Source organism: Thunnus maccoyii, chromosome 11 (genome assembly GCF_910596095.1).
Source record: "Thunnus maccoyii chromosome 11, fThuMac1.1, whole genome shotgun sequence".
Classification (NCBI taxonomy): Eukaryota; Metazoa; Chordata; class Actinopteri; order Scombriformes; family Scombridae; genus Thunnus; species Thunnus maccoyii.
The window spans coordinates 11,224,806-11,237,833 of NC_056543.1; the positions used below are offsets into that span (position 1 = coordinate 11,224,806).

The window sequence follows — 13,028 nt, forward strand, 5'->3', positions numbered from 1 at the left end:
ACTTTATCTTTATTTCTGCCTCTCCAACTTTTATTTATTAATCTTTCCTTGCTATATCCAGCTACTGTTTTATGCATTTTTAACTAATATATTTTACATTATCAAGATGTACTATCGTTCAACACTAACTTTTTTATGTTGAAGATGAGTCATACAGTATGTGATGACACATCAGTTGATGATGGGCACGCTTTGTCCTTTTTTATAGACCACATAAAGAATTTTTACTGTTGGCAGCTAACAGCCTGTTAGCTTAATCAACAATGAATGTGTCTAAGTGATAATACTAGTAATATCACCAGTGGCTTTCAGATAAATGTAACAGGCCAATGAATACAACAGTGCTCTTTGGTTTAATCACCCAGATTTGTCTGGGTCATGGGATCGGAGCCCAGACACTGGGGACACTGGGACGTCAGCAGAACACCTGCTGGGCCCCCATCCCACAACTCATTAGCATTGGTGTGCGGGGGTTCTGGACTCATTCAGCTCAATTACTTCCACAGTCTGTGTTTAAGCCACTGCCACAGCTCAGCAAGAGGACAAACTGTCTGAGACACAGATCGGGGAGGTCCTCACATTGTGTTAATTAAAAGAGCCACTGATATCTAGTACAATGGTATAGGCTTGTGAGGCAGAGAGAGACTGGACATGAGTAAGGATATCTGAGGATTTTTTTCTCTGCCAAGATAGGATTTTCCTCTGATCCTGGCAGAGATTAATTGAATTCTACAGTTTGATTAAAACTATGCAGGATTTTTGTATTTTATTTTCAGTATTTCCTGTGTTTTTACTTTTATTTTTTAGTGCTGCTGCACTGCTCTGAAACATAGAAACTTTGGTTTTAGCAGTTACACTTCTGGCTACACAATCAGTCATGTTATAGCAAGTATTTTGCAACCGATAGCTGATGGAAAACACCCACTTAACGCTTGTTTTCATCCCACAGAATGTGATGTAGCAGCTTTCTGCCTTATGTAACTGGGTTCACCTTAAACCTTCTAAGGTGAATTAATCTGTGTCCATTCTTGTTGAAACAGCCAGTGCTATCACCAGTTGCCAGGTGCGATCTTGACAAAGGAAGAGTTGCTATTCATGTATGTGAAAACATTTATCTTACACGCAACTTGGATTAGCAAAATTATGAAAGACAAAATGCACCAATAGCTTTAATGAGTATTCTCAGGAACATTTCAGTTCTAGAGCAACAAGTTTTACTTTTAATTGGCTGAAAGCAAAAGTTTTGTGCAGCCCAAAGTCAAATGACTTTCAGTAATTGCAGAGATCCAACATACTGTGGATTCCTCAGGTCTTTATGTTTTAGAGTCACATTCAAACGTTGACATTCCTCATAAGTTACCTGTTTAGAACAAGTTAACTTTCTGGAACCAAAGGTTCTTTTAAAACATAAATTAATCTTTTCAGTCAATGCAGTCAGATGCTATGGATGAAGACCACCAGAGGGACTTTATTGTACATAATGTAAAGCATATCAATGAATTTTTTTCCCAAGGAGGCAGTAGTGATGGAAAATATTGCACATTTTAGAGACTGTTTTTATTTTTTTGTCCAAATTACTGCTTAGGGGACAGTCTAGTCTTCTGCCAAGGCTATATATTTTCTTGCAAATGATGACAGAAAAGGCCTCAAAGCACACCATGTTCTTTAATGACAGATTGCACGGGTGCTGGGATTTTGAAAAAGTGTTTTCAAGGCATTGGCTTTATCTGCCAGCTGGCATAATGATTGTTTATTCTGAACAACTGCTTTTGCAAACTCAAAGGCTAGACTGTCGTGGGCGTATTGATGGAGTTCCTAGATAGTTCCTAGATTTTGGTCACATCAGTTAGATACCTTCAATTATATTTTATAGTGCAATTAGACTAATGAGAGAATTAATGAGCTGTTGCCACATCTCTCTGTCTCTCTGCTGCCCTCTCCCCTATTCCATCTGCTGTATTTATATCATTTACTTTTACACAGTTAAGAAATACTCATACAAAGAGTACTTTTTGGAAATGAACTGTTTTCTGATGGAGGATGGAGAGTTTTACACCATCATTGTATTTGAGTATCCAGCTGATGAGACTACCGCGTATTGCATACACAAGTGCAAAGAGCAAATTACACAGCTTTCACTGGATCACATAAAATAAACCGTCATGCATATTGTCTAGCTTTTTTCACTTTGATCTATATTAGCAGCTAGTATATATTTAGATGCACATCAAAATACAATGAATGTAATTAAGAGTAAGGACAAGTCTGTTCTGAGTCAGATTAATTATATTCTTACTAATGTCAGCCACAACTGTAGCTGTCATGCAGGAGCAGAAATGATTTGTGCTCTCCATCTGTAGTCTCTAATTTGAGAAACATGTTATGCACAATTATGCATGGGTCAAACTACATTGGTACCTTAATTAATTAGATACAACCTTAGACACAGCTTCCTGATCTAACAAAATAAGGGCATAGACTAGTGTGATTTTTTTATAACATCAAGCTCTTTCACAGAGAGTCCAAGTGAAATCATTTGGAGTATAGTAGGTTTCACCAGGATTTTGAGCTCCATTAAATATATCATGACATTTTTATCTTAAAGCAAAAGTCAATACACCATTCTCAAACCAAAAAAAAAAAAAAAAAAAACATGTAGAGAACTGTCAGAGCTGTCAGTTAATGCCTTTCCCACAATTTTAGCAGTTGTGGTAATACTGTAGGCACATAAACCTAACTGAATATGACTGATTGACAACCTTTTCATTAGTTTTAGTAAGAGAAACACCAAATAACAGGCATTTCAGATAACAGGCATGCAGACCAGATCTGAAAAAATACTATCCCTATCATCACTTGAATGTACATTTTAGTTCTGGGTGTTACTTAGAGCATACTAATGTCTCTAAATTGATGTTTGTGGGATAAAATCTCCTGGTAAAATAAATAAAATTAAATGTATGCTGATAATAAACAATAAAATATGTGGTGTTGTGATGTTTGTGGGATATAAAAATTGGTTCACAATGACTCTGATCTGCTTTCTATTTCTGTCAAGGTTGAAATAATGTCTTCCAACTTGACAGATGATCTATCCCTTGTACATGCTCAAGTGTTTATTAATGGTTAATAATTTCAAGCGTGTCTAAGATGCAAGGGTCACAGCTAGCAACTGAAATTGATTTCCCTCTCCCTGCGTTACCAGATAGTCCACAGAACAGCAGTTCCCAGCGCCTTAGCAGTGGACTGGATAGGAAAAAATCTGTATTGGTGTGATGCAGAAAAGAATACACTCGAGGTGTCCAAAGCTAATGGCCTCTACCCTACCATCCTGATCAGCTCTAGTCTCAAGAACCCCACGGATCTAGCTCTGGACCCACAGACAGGGTAAGCATATTAAATTGAGTGGAGAACAGGGGTATATGTAGATACTTAACCTGTAAATGCAGATCCAGCTCTCATTCGGGAAATTTCATTTTGTGTCTGTATTCAGTTTCATTCCTATCCTGGTTACCTGCTGTACTACATAGCTCTTTGAACTGTGCTATATTTCTGCCTAGGTACGTATTCTGGGTAGACTGCTGTGAACCCCCTCACATCGGGCGTATTGGCATGGATGGCCGAGGGCAAACGGTTATTATTGACACGGAGATATATAGCCCCACTGCTCTCACTATCGATTATACCAACAAGAGGCTCTACTGGGCAGATGACAACCACATCCTGTTTGCCAACATGGATGGCACCCAAAAACGCAAAGGTGAGGCTAAGTTCCTGTCTATGTTACAGTAAGATACAAGACAAAATCTTCAAAATTTCTCAATAAGCTCTGCTTTCCCCAAATCTGGCTTTTAAATTCTTAACAGGCATAGTTAGATAGATACTATAAGTTAAACTCTAAGGATGACTGGTACCTATTAGTGTTTAGGAATGGTTATGTAATTACTGCTATTTATGAAGTTAAAATGGTTTATGTTTAAAAATGGATGTTAAATGGATGTTACTGATTAAAAGTGTCAACTCTTATTGCAAATGTCCAAGGGAATTTGTATTAGAAGTGTCCCTTTTCCCCAGTTAGCTGCAAAGCTCCTGGTTGCTGAATTGAATAAAAAGCTCACAGTGGCCATTTGTCCCTTTCCAGTGTCTTATGATCACATCCAAGGGGTAATGGCACTGACTTTGTTTGAGGACTTTGTCTATTGGACGGATGGGAAGTCCAAATCACTGCGGCGTGCTCATAAGACAACTGGCGCTCAAGGGATGGAGCTCCTCAACTCCTGGCAAGCCATCAAATCCATCAAGGTCTACCACTCCCTGCGCCAGCCTGAAGGTATAAAGTCCATCTGGCACTTGTGTTCATTCTATCCTCCCATGCCGAGCAGTGATTATGGGCCTCCTTTACAGTTTTAAGAAGGAAATGGTTTGTGTAATACAGTTTGGACTCTCTGTTTTGCACTTCTGTATAGTACCCAAGCACCAGTGTCAGATTGCAAATGGTGGATGCAGTCACCTGTGTCTCCTGTCTCCCGGTGGGGAACACAAATGTGCATGTCCCACTAATTTTTACTTGGCTGCTGACAATAAGACCTGCCTCTCCAACTGCACCTCCAGTCAGGTCAGCTGAATTTTTCTTCCTTCCCACTTCTTGTCCAGTTTGAACATATTGTTGCTTTTCTGTCCTGTTCAGTACTTTCCCCCCAAAGGCAAAATTGCTTTACTTTGATATGCTTTCCTCATCTGACATGTACCATAGGTCCTAGGAAATGGTTGTGTATTGATTTTGACTCTGGCTTTGAAGAATGTTGAAGCTAAAGTGGATAGTCAAGTATTCATGTTGACTTCCAATTCTGTTCTTTTCTTTTAAATATATTTTTCTGTGGTACTAACAGTTTCGCTGCGGGACAGATGAGTGCATCCCTTTCTGGTGGAAATGTGACACAGTGGATGACTGTGGGGATGGATCAGACGAACCTGCGGACTGCCGTGAGTGTCATGTTATTCCAAGGTTGGCTTTAAAGTAGTGCTATAGTAAAGAAAGTCAACTCCTCTTTTGGTGAGCTTAGGGGGATATTCAAATTGAATTGAAACTGAAGGGACTGATGTTTCTGCCTTTGCTGCTTATTTACTTTTGGTTTACAGACATTTTAATTTGCATGTTTACACTCTTACACAGGGCCATGTACCAATGTATGTAACTCTCACAATTTAAACCCTGAGATATAGTTGTGATTTCCTTTCCAACAGCGGAATTCAAATGTCAGCCTGGGCGTTTTCAGTGTGGTACTGGCCTTTGTGCTCTTCCTCCTTTCATCTGTGATGGAGAGAACGACTGTGGTGACAACTCAGACGAAGCTAACTGTGGTAAGAATGGAACAACTATTGCTGTTTAAGATGAAATCTAAGAGGTTCTTTTTCATTTTGTGTCATTTAAAACCTGTTGCTAATTGCTATGATGTTTCTGCATTTCCCAGCGATCTGTCTTCATCAGTTAAACAGCATGTCATGTCTTTTTTAACTTTCTGTTTTCTGTATTTGTGCTGTTTTTTTCATGTGTTCAGCCATGTTTATACTATCCACTTATTATTTATTAAAAACTAATTGCAAACAAACTGCTCACTACCTGTGTAATTTTTCATGTGTTTACAGTAATAAAGGTAGAAGTGTTCATAACTGGCTATAATACTTGAATACTTGAACCAGTAGTAGAAGAAGTAGTAGTAAAGATGATTTGCTTTTTGCTCCCTTGGCCCCTTACCTGTTTTTCTCTTCCAGAGACATACATCTGTCTGTCAGGCCAGTTTAAGTGTACCAGGAAACAGAAGTGCATCCCTCTTAACCTCCGCTGCAATGGTCAGGATGACTGTGGTGATGGAGAAGATGAGACAGACTGCCGTAAGGCCCTGCATTAATTCTTTCAGACTCATTGTCTTAGAAATGGCTTTTCTGAGCTTTTAGACGGGAAGCTTATGGATATATGCCCAGTTTGATGTCTCAACAATATAGCAAAACCTTAGATGAAAGTTACTATTTTTATTATTATTTTATATGTTTATTTCAAATACATAATATTATGGATAAATCACCTTAATTGTCTTTTTTTTTACATGGTTAATTTATTTCTTTGTTTGGACAGACTATATGATGCCATTAACCGTGCATAGGCTTCATTAAGTATTCCAAAAGCAACCCTTGTTATGCCCTGTTCTTGTGAAAAGGGATTAGATCTTGAATCACACAGAGGATAAGACCAGATTTTCTCTGCCATGATGTAACTCATCAGAATATCACACCCCATTCAAGTCTTTCAGCCTGCTGCATTGCATGTGATTGCAAGAGGGGTTAGAGTGGGGGAAAGGGAATGCAAGACAGTAAGGAGGAGAAAAAGCTTTAATTAAAGTGAAGCTAATTACCTCACCCCTTCTTAGACTTTCAGCATGATTGAATGTGGTTTTGAATGCAGTTTTGTAATGAACACTGCACCGCTGAAATTAAAATGCTATCTGAAACAAAGTGAGGTTTTACAACAAGCAACTACAGCCAGCTTGCTATAATACTAAACTACCAAGGTATGTCAAGAAGATGTGTAAGTGTTTTGGAGAAAGTAATGGCTACAGTACCTCACTGGTTCTTATATCACAGTAGTTTTTTATGGTCACTCCGACATTCAAGTTATTTCTACAAATCTAAATTTCCTTCTGAATGGTGATATGGATAACTTTCCTCTTTCCCGCACACATCCTCTCTCTCTGCCCATAGCTGAAAGCACATGCTCCCCAGACCAGTTCCAGTGCAAGGCCTCAATGCACTGCATCTCTAAACTCTGGGTTTGTGATGAGGACCCTGACTGTGCAGACGGGTCAGATGAGGCTAATTGCGGTGAGTTGTGGAAACCCACTTAACCATAAATCACACTACTCCACTTGTTTTTCAGTTTAAGGGGGAAGAATCTGATTTAATCTGAATTAATTTTACACTTGCCTTCACTCTGGTCTGACTCAGACCTTCTACTTGTTCTCACTGCCTATCTGATTGTGCTGAGGGAGAATACCATGAAGGACAGCTGTCAGTCTTTAAATACTGAATTCACTCACACAAACACACACATGCAATCAAACTGAGTTTCACTACCACGGGTATTTGGTCAAAGCCATTATTACGAGGCCAGGTAAAGAACCTTGGGAACTTGTACTTCTTCAGTATAAAGAACTTTTACACACCACCCACAAGGATTATATTTTCTTGACATGCCTCTGAAGAGAGCAAGAATTTCTTCAATCAAAACAACTTCACCATCAATGCAAAGCTCAGTAAAATATTTTACCACATGCAAATTAGTAGCCAAACTAACTTCCCTGTTCTTTTCCCTGCTCTCTAAATCTGTTTCTAAAACTTGATAAAATATAAAATGTTAAAATTTCTGAAACCAAAGAACTAGTATAGGATTCATCTACAAGAGGACTGATTATCACTTCCCTTTTGAGAATGTACCCTTTTCATCAAATTTTTTGAATTGCTATTGAAGGTTGAAAGGGTGGTTTGGAAATTCACTTTAAACCTAGATTGAATGTCAGATATGGGGTAAAGTACAAAATGCAACTTTTAATTGTTAATGTGGCCATGTTGTAGACTTGAAATTGAGATGCTGTGAGAAAATGTCTGTATACTCACTAAAACTTGATGTCATTATGTTTTACAAGTCTGCATCACAAGGACGTGCGTATAAAACTCTAGACTAACTACAGGATTGGAAAAGTCTTTATATCCCCTTCCTGTGGAGTCACATGCAGTAGGTGCACAAATGTTTTCACAACTGAGGTGAAAGGATTTGTGCAAACTGATTCATCTTAATTAGCAGAAAAAATTGGAATGCAATGTAAACAAACAGCAACACATAACCAAGGACACAAATTAATCATAAATCTACCACCAGCAAACGTATCAAGCCTGCTAGTGTTCAAGTTAAACTGTGGCAAAAGTATATAATGTAGTTAGTAGGCCTACATAGCTGAAATATAGCACTTACTTAAAGTTCACAGCTAAGTCTTTTCCATTGTCAGATGCATGACATGTCTGTCATGCAAAACCTTTCAGAACCATGGAAATCTTCAGGAGGGAATATAGAGGCAGAGAGAGAGACTTTATTTTGCTATCGCCACCTCTAAAGAGAAATTTAATTAAATAAATAAATAAACTCAGCACTTAGTGAGAAATTTGGGCCTGTTTCTAAATAACTAATTCAATCATTATCATATATCAATCATATTAATCATTGCTTGGAGAAATCACTATGGCAGTGTGTTTCCTACATCCATTTCCGAAACCTTGTTTTTGTGGCTGACATAAGACACCTGCTTCACAAAGGCATGTGATCGGGAATGGCGGAGGTTCAGTTTTAATGGACGGCAGAAATGATGAGAAAAAGGCTTCTGGACTGAATGCACTGGCAGAAGATGCGGTCCAGCAGCCAACACTTCAAGGACTTATTCAGAAACACTGATTTGATACCAAATCACTCACAAGCAGCAGCCTGTGAGCCATGATACATAATAAACACCCTGCATATGTCCAGATCAGTCATGTTACATGCATTATTGACCAAAGATAAAGTCAGCCGCACTGACCAGAGTTGCACACACAGGTCATTAATTTGAATTAATTTTGACTGATACTGCATTTCTTTTATCATTAATTGCAACATTAGTAATGCTAATGGTTATTTATCAGTTTTTCAAGATCCCCTAGGTTTTGAAAGCCAGGTGTTGCTGCTTCATAGAGTTGCCTGAATAAGAACTTTGATTATTATTAAGAGAGCTTTTTTTTTGCTTTGATGTTTGACACCTCACTCGTCCTCTCAATAGATTCCTTTGTGATTTTAAGTTGGTTTCATGTAGAGGTTTTACTGTTTGTCATGTGTTATTCAGAGTCGATTAACTTGAAAAGACCCTAATGTCATGCTGTATTTGCTAAATGTCTATCCCACTTTTTGTAGCTTACTGATGATTGACTTTAGCCCCTCAAACAGGATTATCCACAGTGTTTGTCAGTGTCACCTGATAATTCATCACCTGAAGTTCTCAACACTTTAGAGCACACAAAAGAGATAATGCTGTTTTAAAAGTATTTTATTTTCACTCTGAATTACCTCAGACTGTTTAAGGAAGTGTTGCTTGTTAGCACAGTAATGAGCTCTGACTTAGCAGGGAAATATAGCTTTTTTTCTCTGTGTCACCTCTTTTATATGCTGTAAGTGACTGAACTGCTTCCTAATGAATTGCTTTGCCTCGTGTCCTCTGCTGCTCAACTCAGCTTTCCCCCCTGATTCTCTCCTCCTGCTGTCATGTTGGAAAGAGATCCAGGCAGAATCTGCCACCCTCCTTTTTTGACGCATCTCTTCCCTAACTGATAACAGCGTTACCTTGGCCATTATCCCTGATGATGCCTGCACTGAAATGACTTTTTAAAAGGGAGCTCTCAGTTTGACTTTGAAAACCCATCCTGAGGAAGTATTGCTGGAGCAAACATCAAAACATCTGTTCTTTTTGAGGAAAAGAAAAATCTAATCATTAGAATTGAATAATTCTAACTCAGGCCATTAATGTTTAACACTGGAATGCTCAATCTGTCAAATGACTGACCCAAGTCTGGTGACCAATTTAATTTTGGTTTATGTGTTCAAGGTATGCAAATGCAATTTTCATATCTTGTGTACAAGACAGGCTCATTATTTTAGTCATTGTATTATTTGGGTTGAATCAACACAACATATGTTTTCTCCCATTTTCCTTTCATATTTTTAAACCTACAGATTTTCTAAGCTGTCATCACAAGCATGTTTTACTTTAAACTGTGGTGATCAATGTTGCCTTGCAGCAGGAACATGTTAAAAATTGTGGGTTCTTGGGCAAAGAAAAACCAGGTACAAGCAAAATGTTTAAAAATCTATTTCTTTCTTTTTTGGAAAAATTGATAACACTTTCTATGACATCCATATCTATAATGCATTATAAACATACCTATAATGTGTTATAATCTGCTTATAGCACTGGATAGTTATTGTTATAAGCACTCAGAAATATTCATAATGCTTCATAACAATAATAATAACACATTATAAAGAATTTTATAATTACTTATGAGGTCAAGTATCATACTTCATAATTGCTGGTCACTCACAGACATTTTTTTTGCAAGGATCATAGTATATTATAATCCTCATAGTTGTAACACATTATAATCATTTCATTATACATTATAATCACTGTTGCAATGCATTATAAAGGTGCTTTAAACATGCAGTGTGTAGAATTTAGTGGCATCTAGCAAAATGGACTTGGCAGAAACGGAATATAATATTCATAAGTATGTTTTAATTAGTATATAATCAACTGAAAATAAGAATCGTTGTGCTTTCGTTACCTTAGAATGAGCCCTTTATATCTATAAGGAGCCAGTCCTCTTCCGCAGAGCCCACCATGTTGCACCGCCATATTTCTACAGTAGCCCAAAATGGACAAACCAAACACTGGCTCTAGAGAGGGCCTTTTGTGTTTTTTGCAGGTTTCGTGGCCACCATAGTTTCTCCTACATGCTTTCTTCCAAGTTGGTTATAAGTCATTATACATGGTCATTGTTTTCTTTAAGTAAAGTGAAAAAAAATATAATGAAATCTTTGCAAGAACAACACAAAACATTGTAAAATTAATTTATCTGTTTAACAGGTCATAACAGACAATGAATGGAGTACTCCAATTCAACACAACATTTTTGGTGATGAACATGAATGATGGACATTTACATTTCACTGATGTAACGTTTCCTCAAAAAAACTCACTCTAAACACTAAATTGACTCAAATCACACCTGTAGCTTTTTGTTTTACTTACTATGTAAACGTATAATCAACAAAAGTGACTTGGTAAGTGATAAGTGATTATAATGCATTATAAAATGACTAGTAAAATGACTGATGAAATGACAAGTGGCCAGCAGTTATGAAGTATTATACTTGACCTTACAAGTCATTATGAAATGCTTCATAATGTGTCATGATTATTGTTATAAAGCATTATGAATATTTATAAGTGCTTATAACTATAATTATACTGTGCTATATGCAGATTATAACGTATTATAAGTATGCTTATAATGGATCATAGACATGGGCTTCATAGAAAGTGTTATCAAAAAATCAGTAAAACAACAAACAATAAGCTTTAAGTTTCAGGGCATTCAAGTTGAGAGGATAAGTCATGCACCGTCAAAGAGACAAAACCAGAGAACCTTGTTTACAATCCCGCTTGCACAATTTGCACTTATATATTTTTTAAAAAAGAAAATATGAGATTTCTGTTATTTAATAGCAATTAAGAATTTTGGAATTTTGAACGTACTACTTACTGTAATCAAATAAATTACATTAATGACAAAGAAGCTGTGTGCTGATATCCAGAGCAGTCTGTCACAGTCTGAAAGACATGGCATTTAAAATATCAATAATTCACTGCTGTTGGTACTTGTTAGCACTGACAGAACAGAAAGAAACACAGTTTGGGTTTGGAATATAACAAAGCCAAAATCAGACTTCAGTATTTGTTGTTTTCCAAAATCCTCTCAGATGTCTTTTTGAAGAAAGTTCATTTTGCCATCTTCATGTCACAAATTTTGTTGAGGTAGATTGGTAGCACGGTCAGGTATTTCATCTTACGGTGTGTTAGCCTCTGGAGTGCATACTGTGTTTTGAACTCAGTGTCAGACTTGCTCAGGGAAACCCTGAGGAAATGATGATTACACCCAGAAAATATGATAGCTAGCACACCATTAATATTCATGCTCTTTGAAGCCATTTTCATCTTTGTGTTTGTTTGCTCCTGATGAAAAAGATGAAAAGACCTGCGGACCTCATGAATTCCGCTGCGAGAATAACAACTGCATCCCAGACCACTGGAGGTGTGACAGCCAGAATGACTGTGGAGACAACTCAGACGAGCAGAACTGCAGTGAGTACCTGACTCGCTCACTTTCTGTCAGCTCAGTTTGTTCATTTATATACACTGTTGACGTTCCACACGCTCTTAGGCATTGAAGAATTGGACTTCTCTGAAGACACCTGACTGCCCCTCCCACCACCACAACCACCCTGTCACCTCTCTCTCTCTCATTCTCACTCACACACACAACCTTCTATATACATTGTTAGTAATGTTTTCAACTATCAAGTCAGCCAGCCTCAACTTTCTCTTTCAAGCTTATTATCTGCGCTATTTCCCTGAGAATAATGTGAGGCTCAGGCTCCTGAGCTCTTGATATCATGCAATTTACTGAGTACATATTCCCTTTTGTTTAGATACTTATCATCATCTTTTAGAAGAAAACTTTTTATTTTCACATGAAGTGACACTGCACCTAGTTAAATTTCATATTGTTTGTGCATTCAAGTCCTTGCATGTGTGAGTGGGATTGTTTGCCTGTATATCATATAAGTATGTGCAGGCCGTCTGTGTGTTTTTGCTGAGTATCCATAATTTACATGATTTATTAGATGCTTATTCCCCATACCTATTAATGTCACTTAAAATGCAAATAAAAGCCAGTCAAGTGTTTGGTGGCAAAGAATTAAGCAGGTGGACCAGCAGACAGTGGAGAGGCTGCAAATCAGATTTTGCTGCAATGCCTGCTGTGAGTCTCTGTTGCAGCACAGCTCATAACATACACCCTGAGTGAGCTAACAATCCATGATAACGAGGGGAGGGCCCAGACAGTGGATCTGATGCAGCTGTTTAGCTGCGTCCTAATATTGTCCTTAGGGACAGACTTGCACTAAATGGCAGTTACACAATTTTTGGTATCAGAGAGTATGTTGCCCCCTCAATTGCAAGCAGAGCAATGAATGTATTTACATGCTGATCAGCTTTGCCAGTGTTCTCCACTTCTAATACAAAATGACTCTAATTATATAAAACGATGGTTTTGCCAAGGCATTAGCATGTGATTCTACACACAGAACATTTGGCCAATAACTGTATCTGGGG

At 37.7% G+C, this 13,028-nt stretch overlaps 1 protein-coding gene across 1 annotated transcript in view; it reads left to right on the forward strand.

Moving 5' to 3' along the window:
* lrp1bb (low density lipoprotein receptor-related protein 1Bb) overlaps positions 1-13,028 on the forward strand; it is a 281,139-nt gene that overhangs the window by 238,894 nt on the left and 29,217 nt on the right. The window contains exons 59-67 of the mRNA XM_042426612.1: positions 3,206-3,387; positions 3,561-3,760; positions 4,142-4,330; positions 4,467-4,615; positions 4,890-4,983; positions 5,245-5,361; positions 5,773-5,892; positions 6,757-6,876; positions 11,880-11,996. Of these exons, the coding sequence (XP_042282546.1) occupies positions 3,206-3,387; positions 3,561-3,760; positions 4,142-4,330; positions 4,467-4,615; positions 4,890-4,983; positions 5,245-5,361; positions 5,773-5,892; positions 6,757-6,876; positions 11,880-11,996 (1,288 nt within the window). The remainder of the gene's footprint in view (positions 1-3,205; positions 3,388-3,560; positions 3,761-4,141; positions 4,331-4,466; positions 4,616-4,889; positions 4,984-5,244; positions 5,362-5,772; positions 5,893-6,756; positions 6,877-11,879; positions 11,997-13,028) is intronic.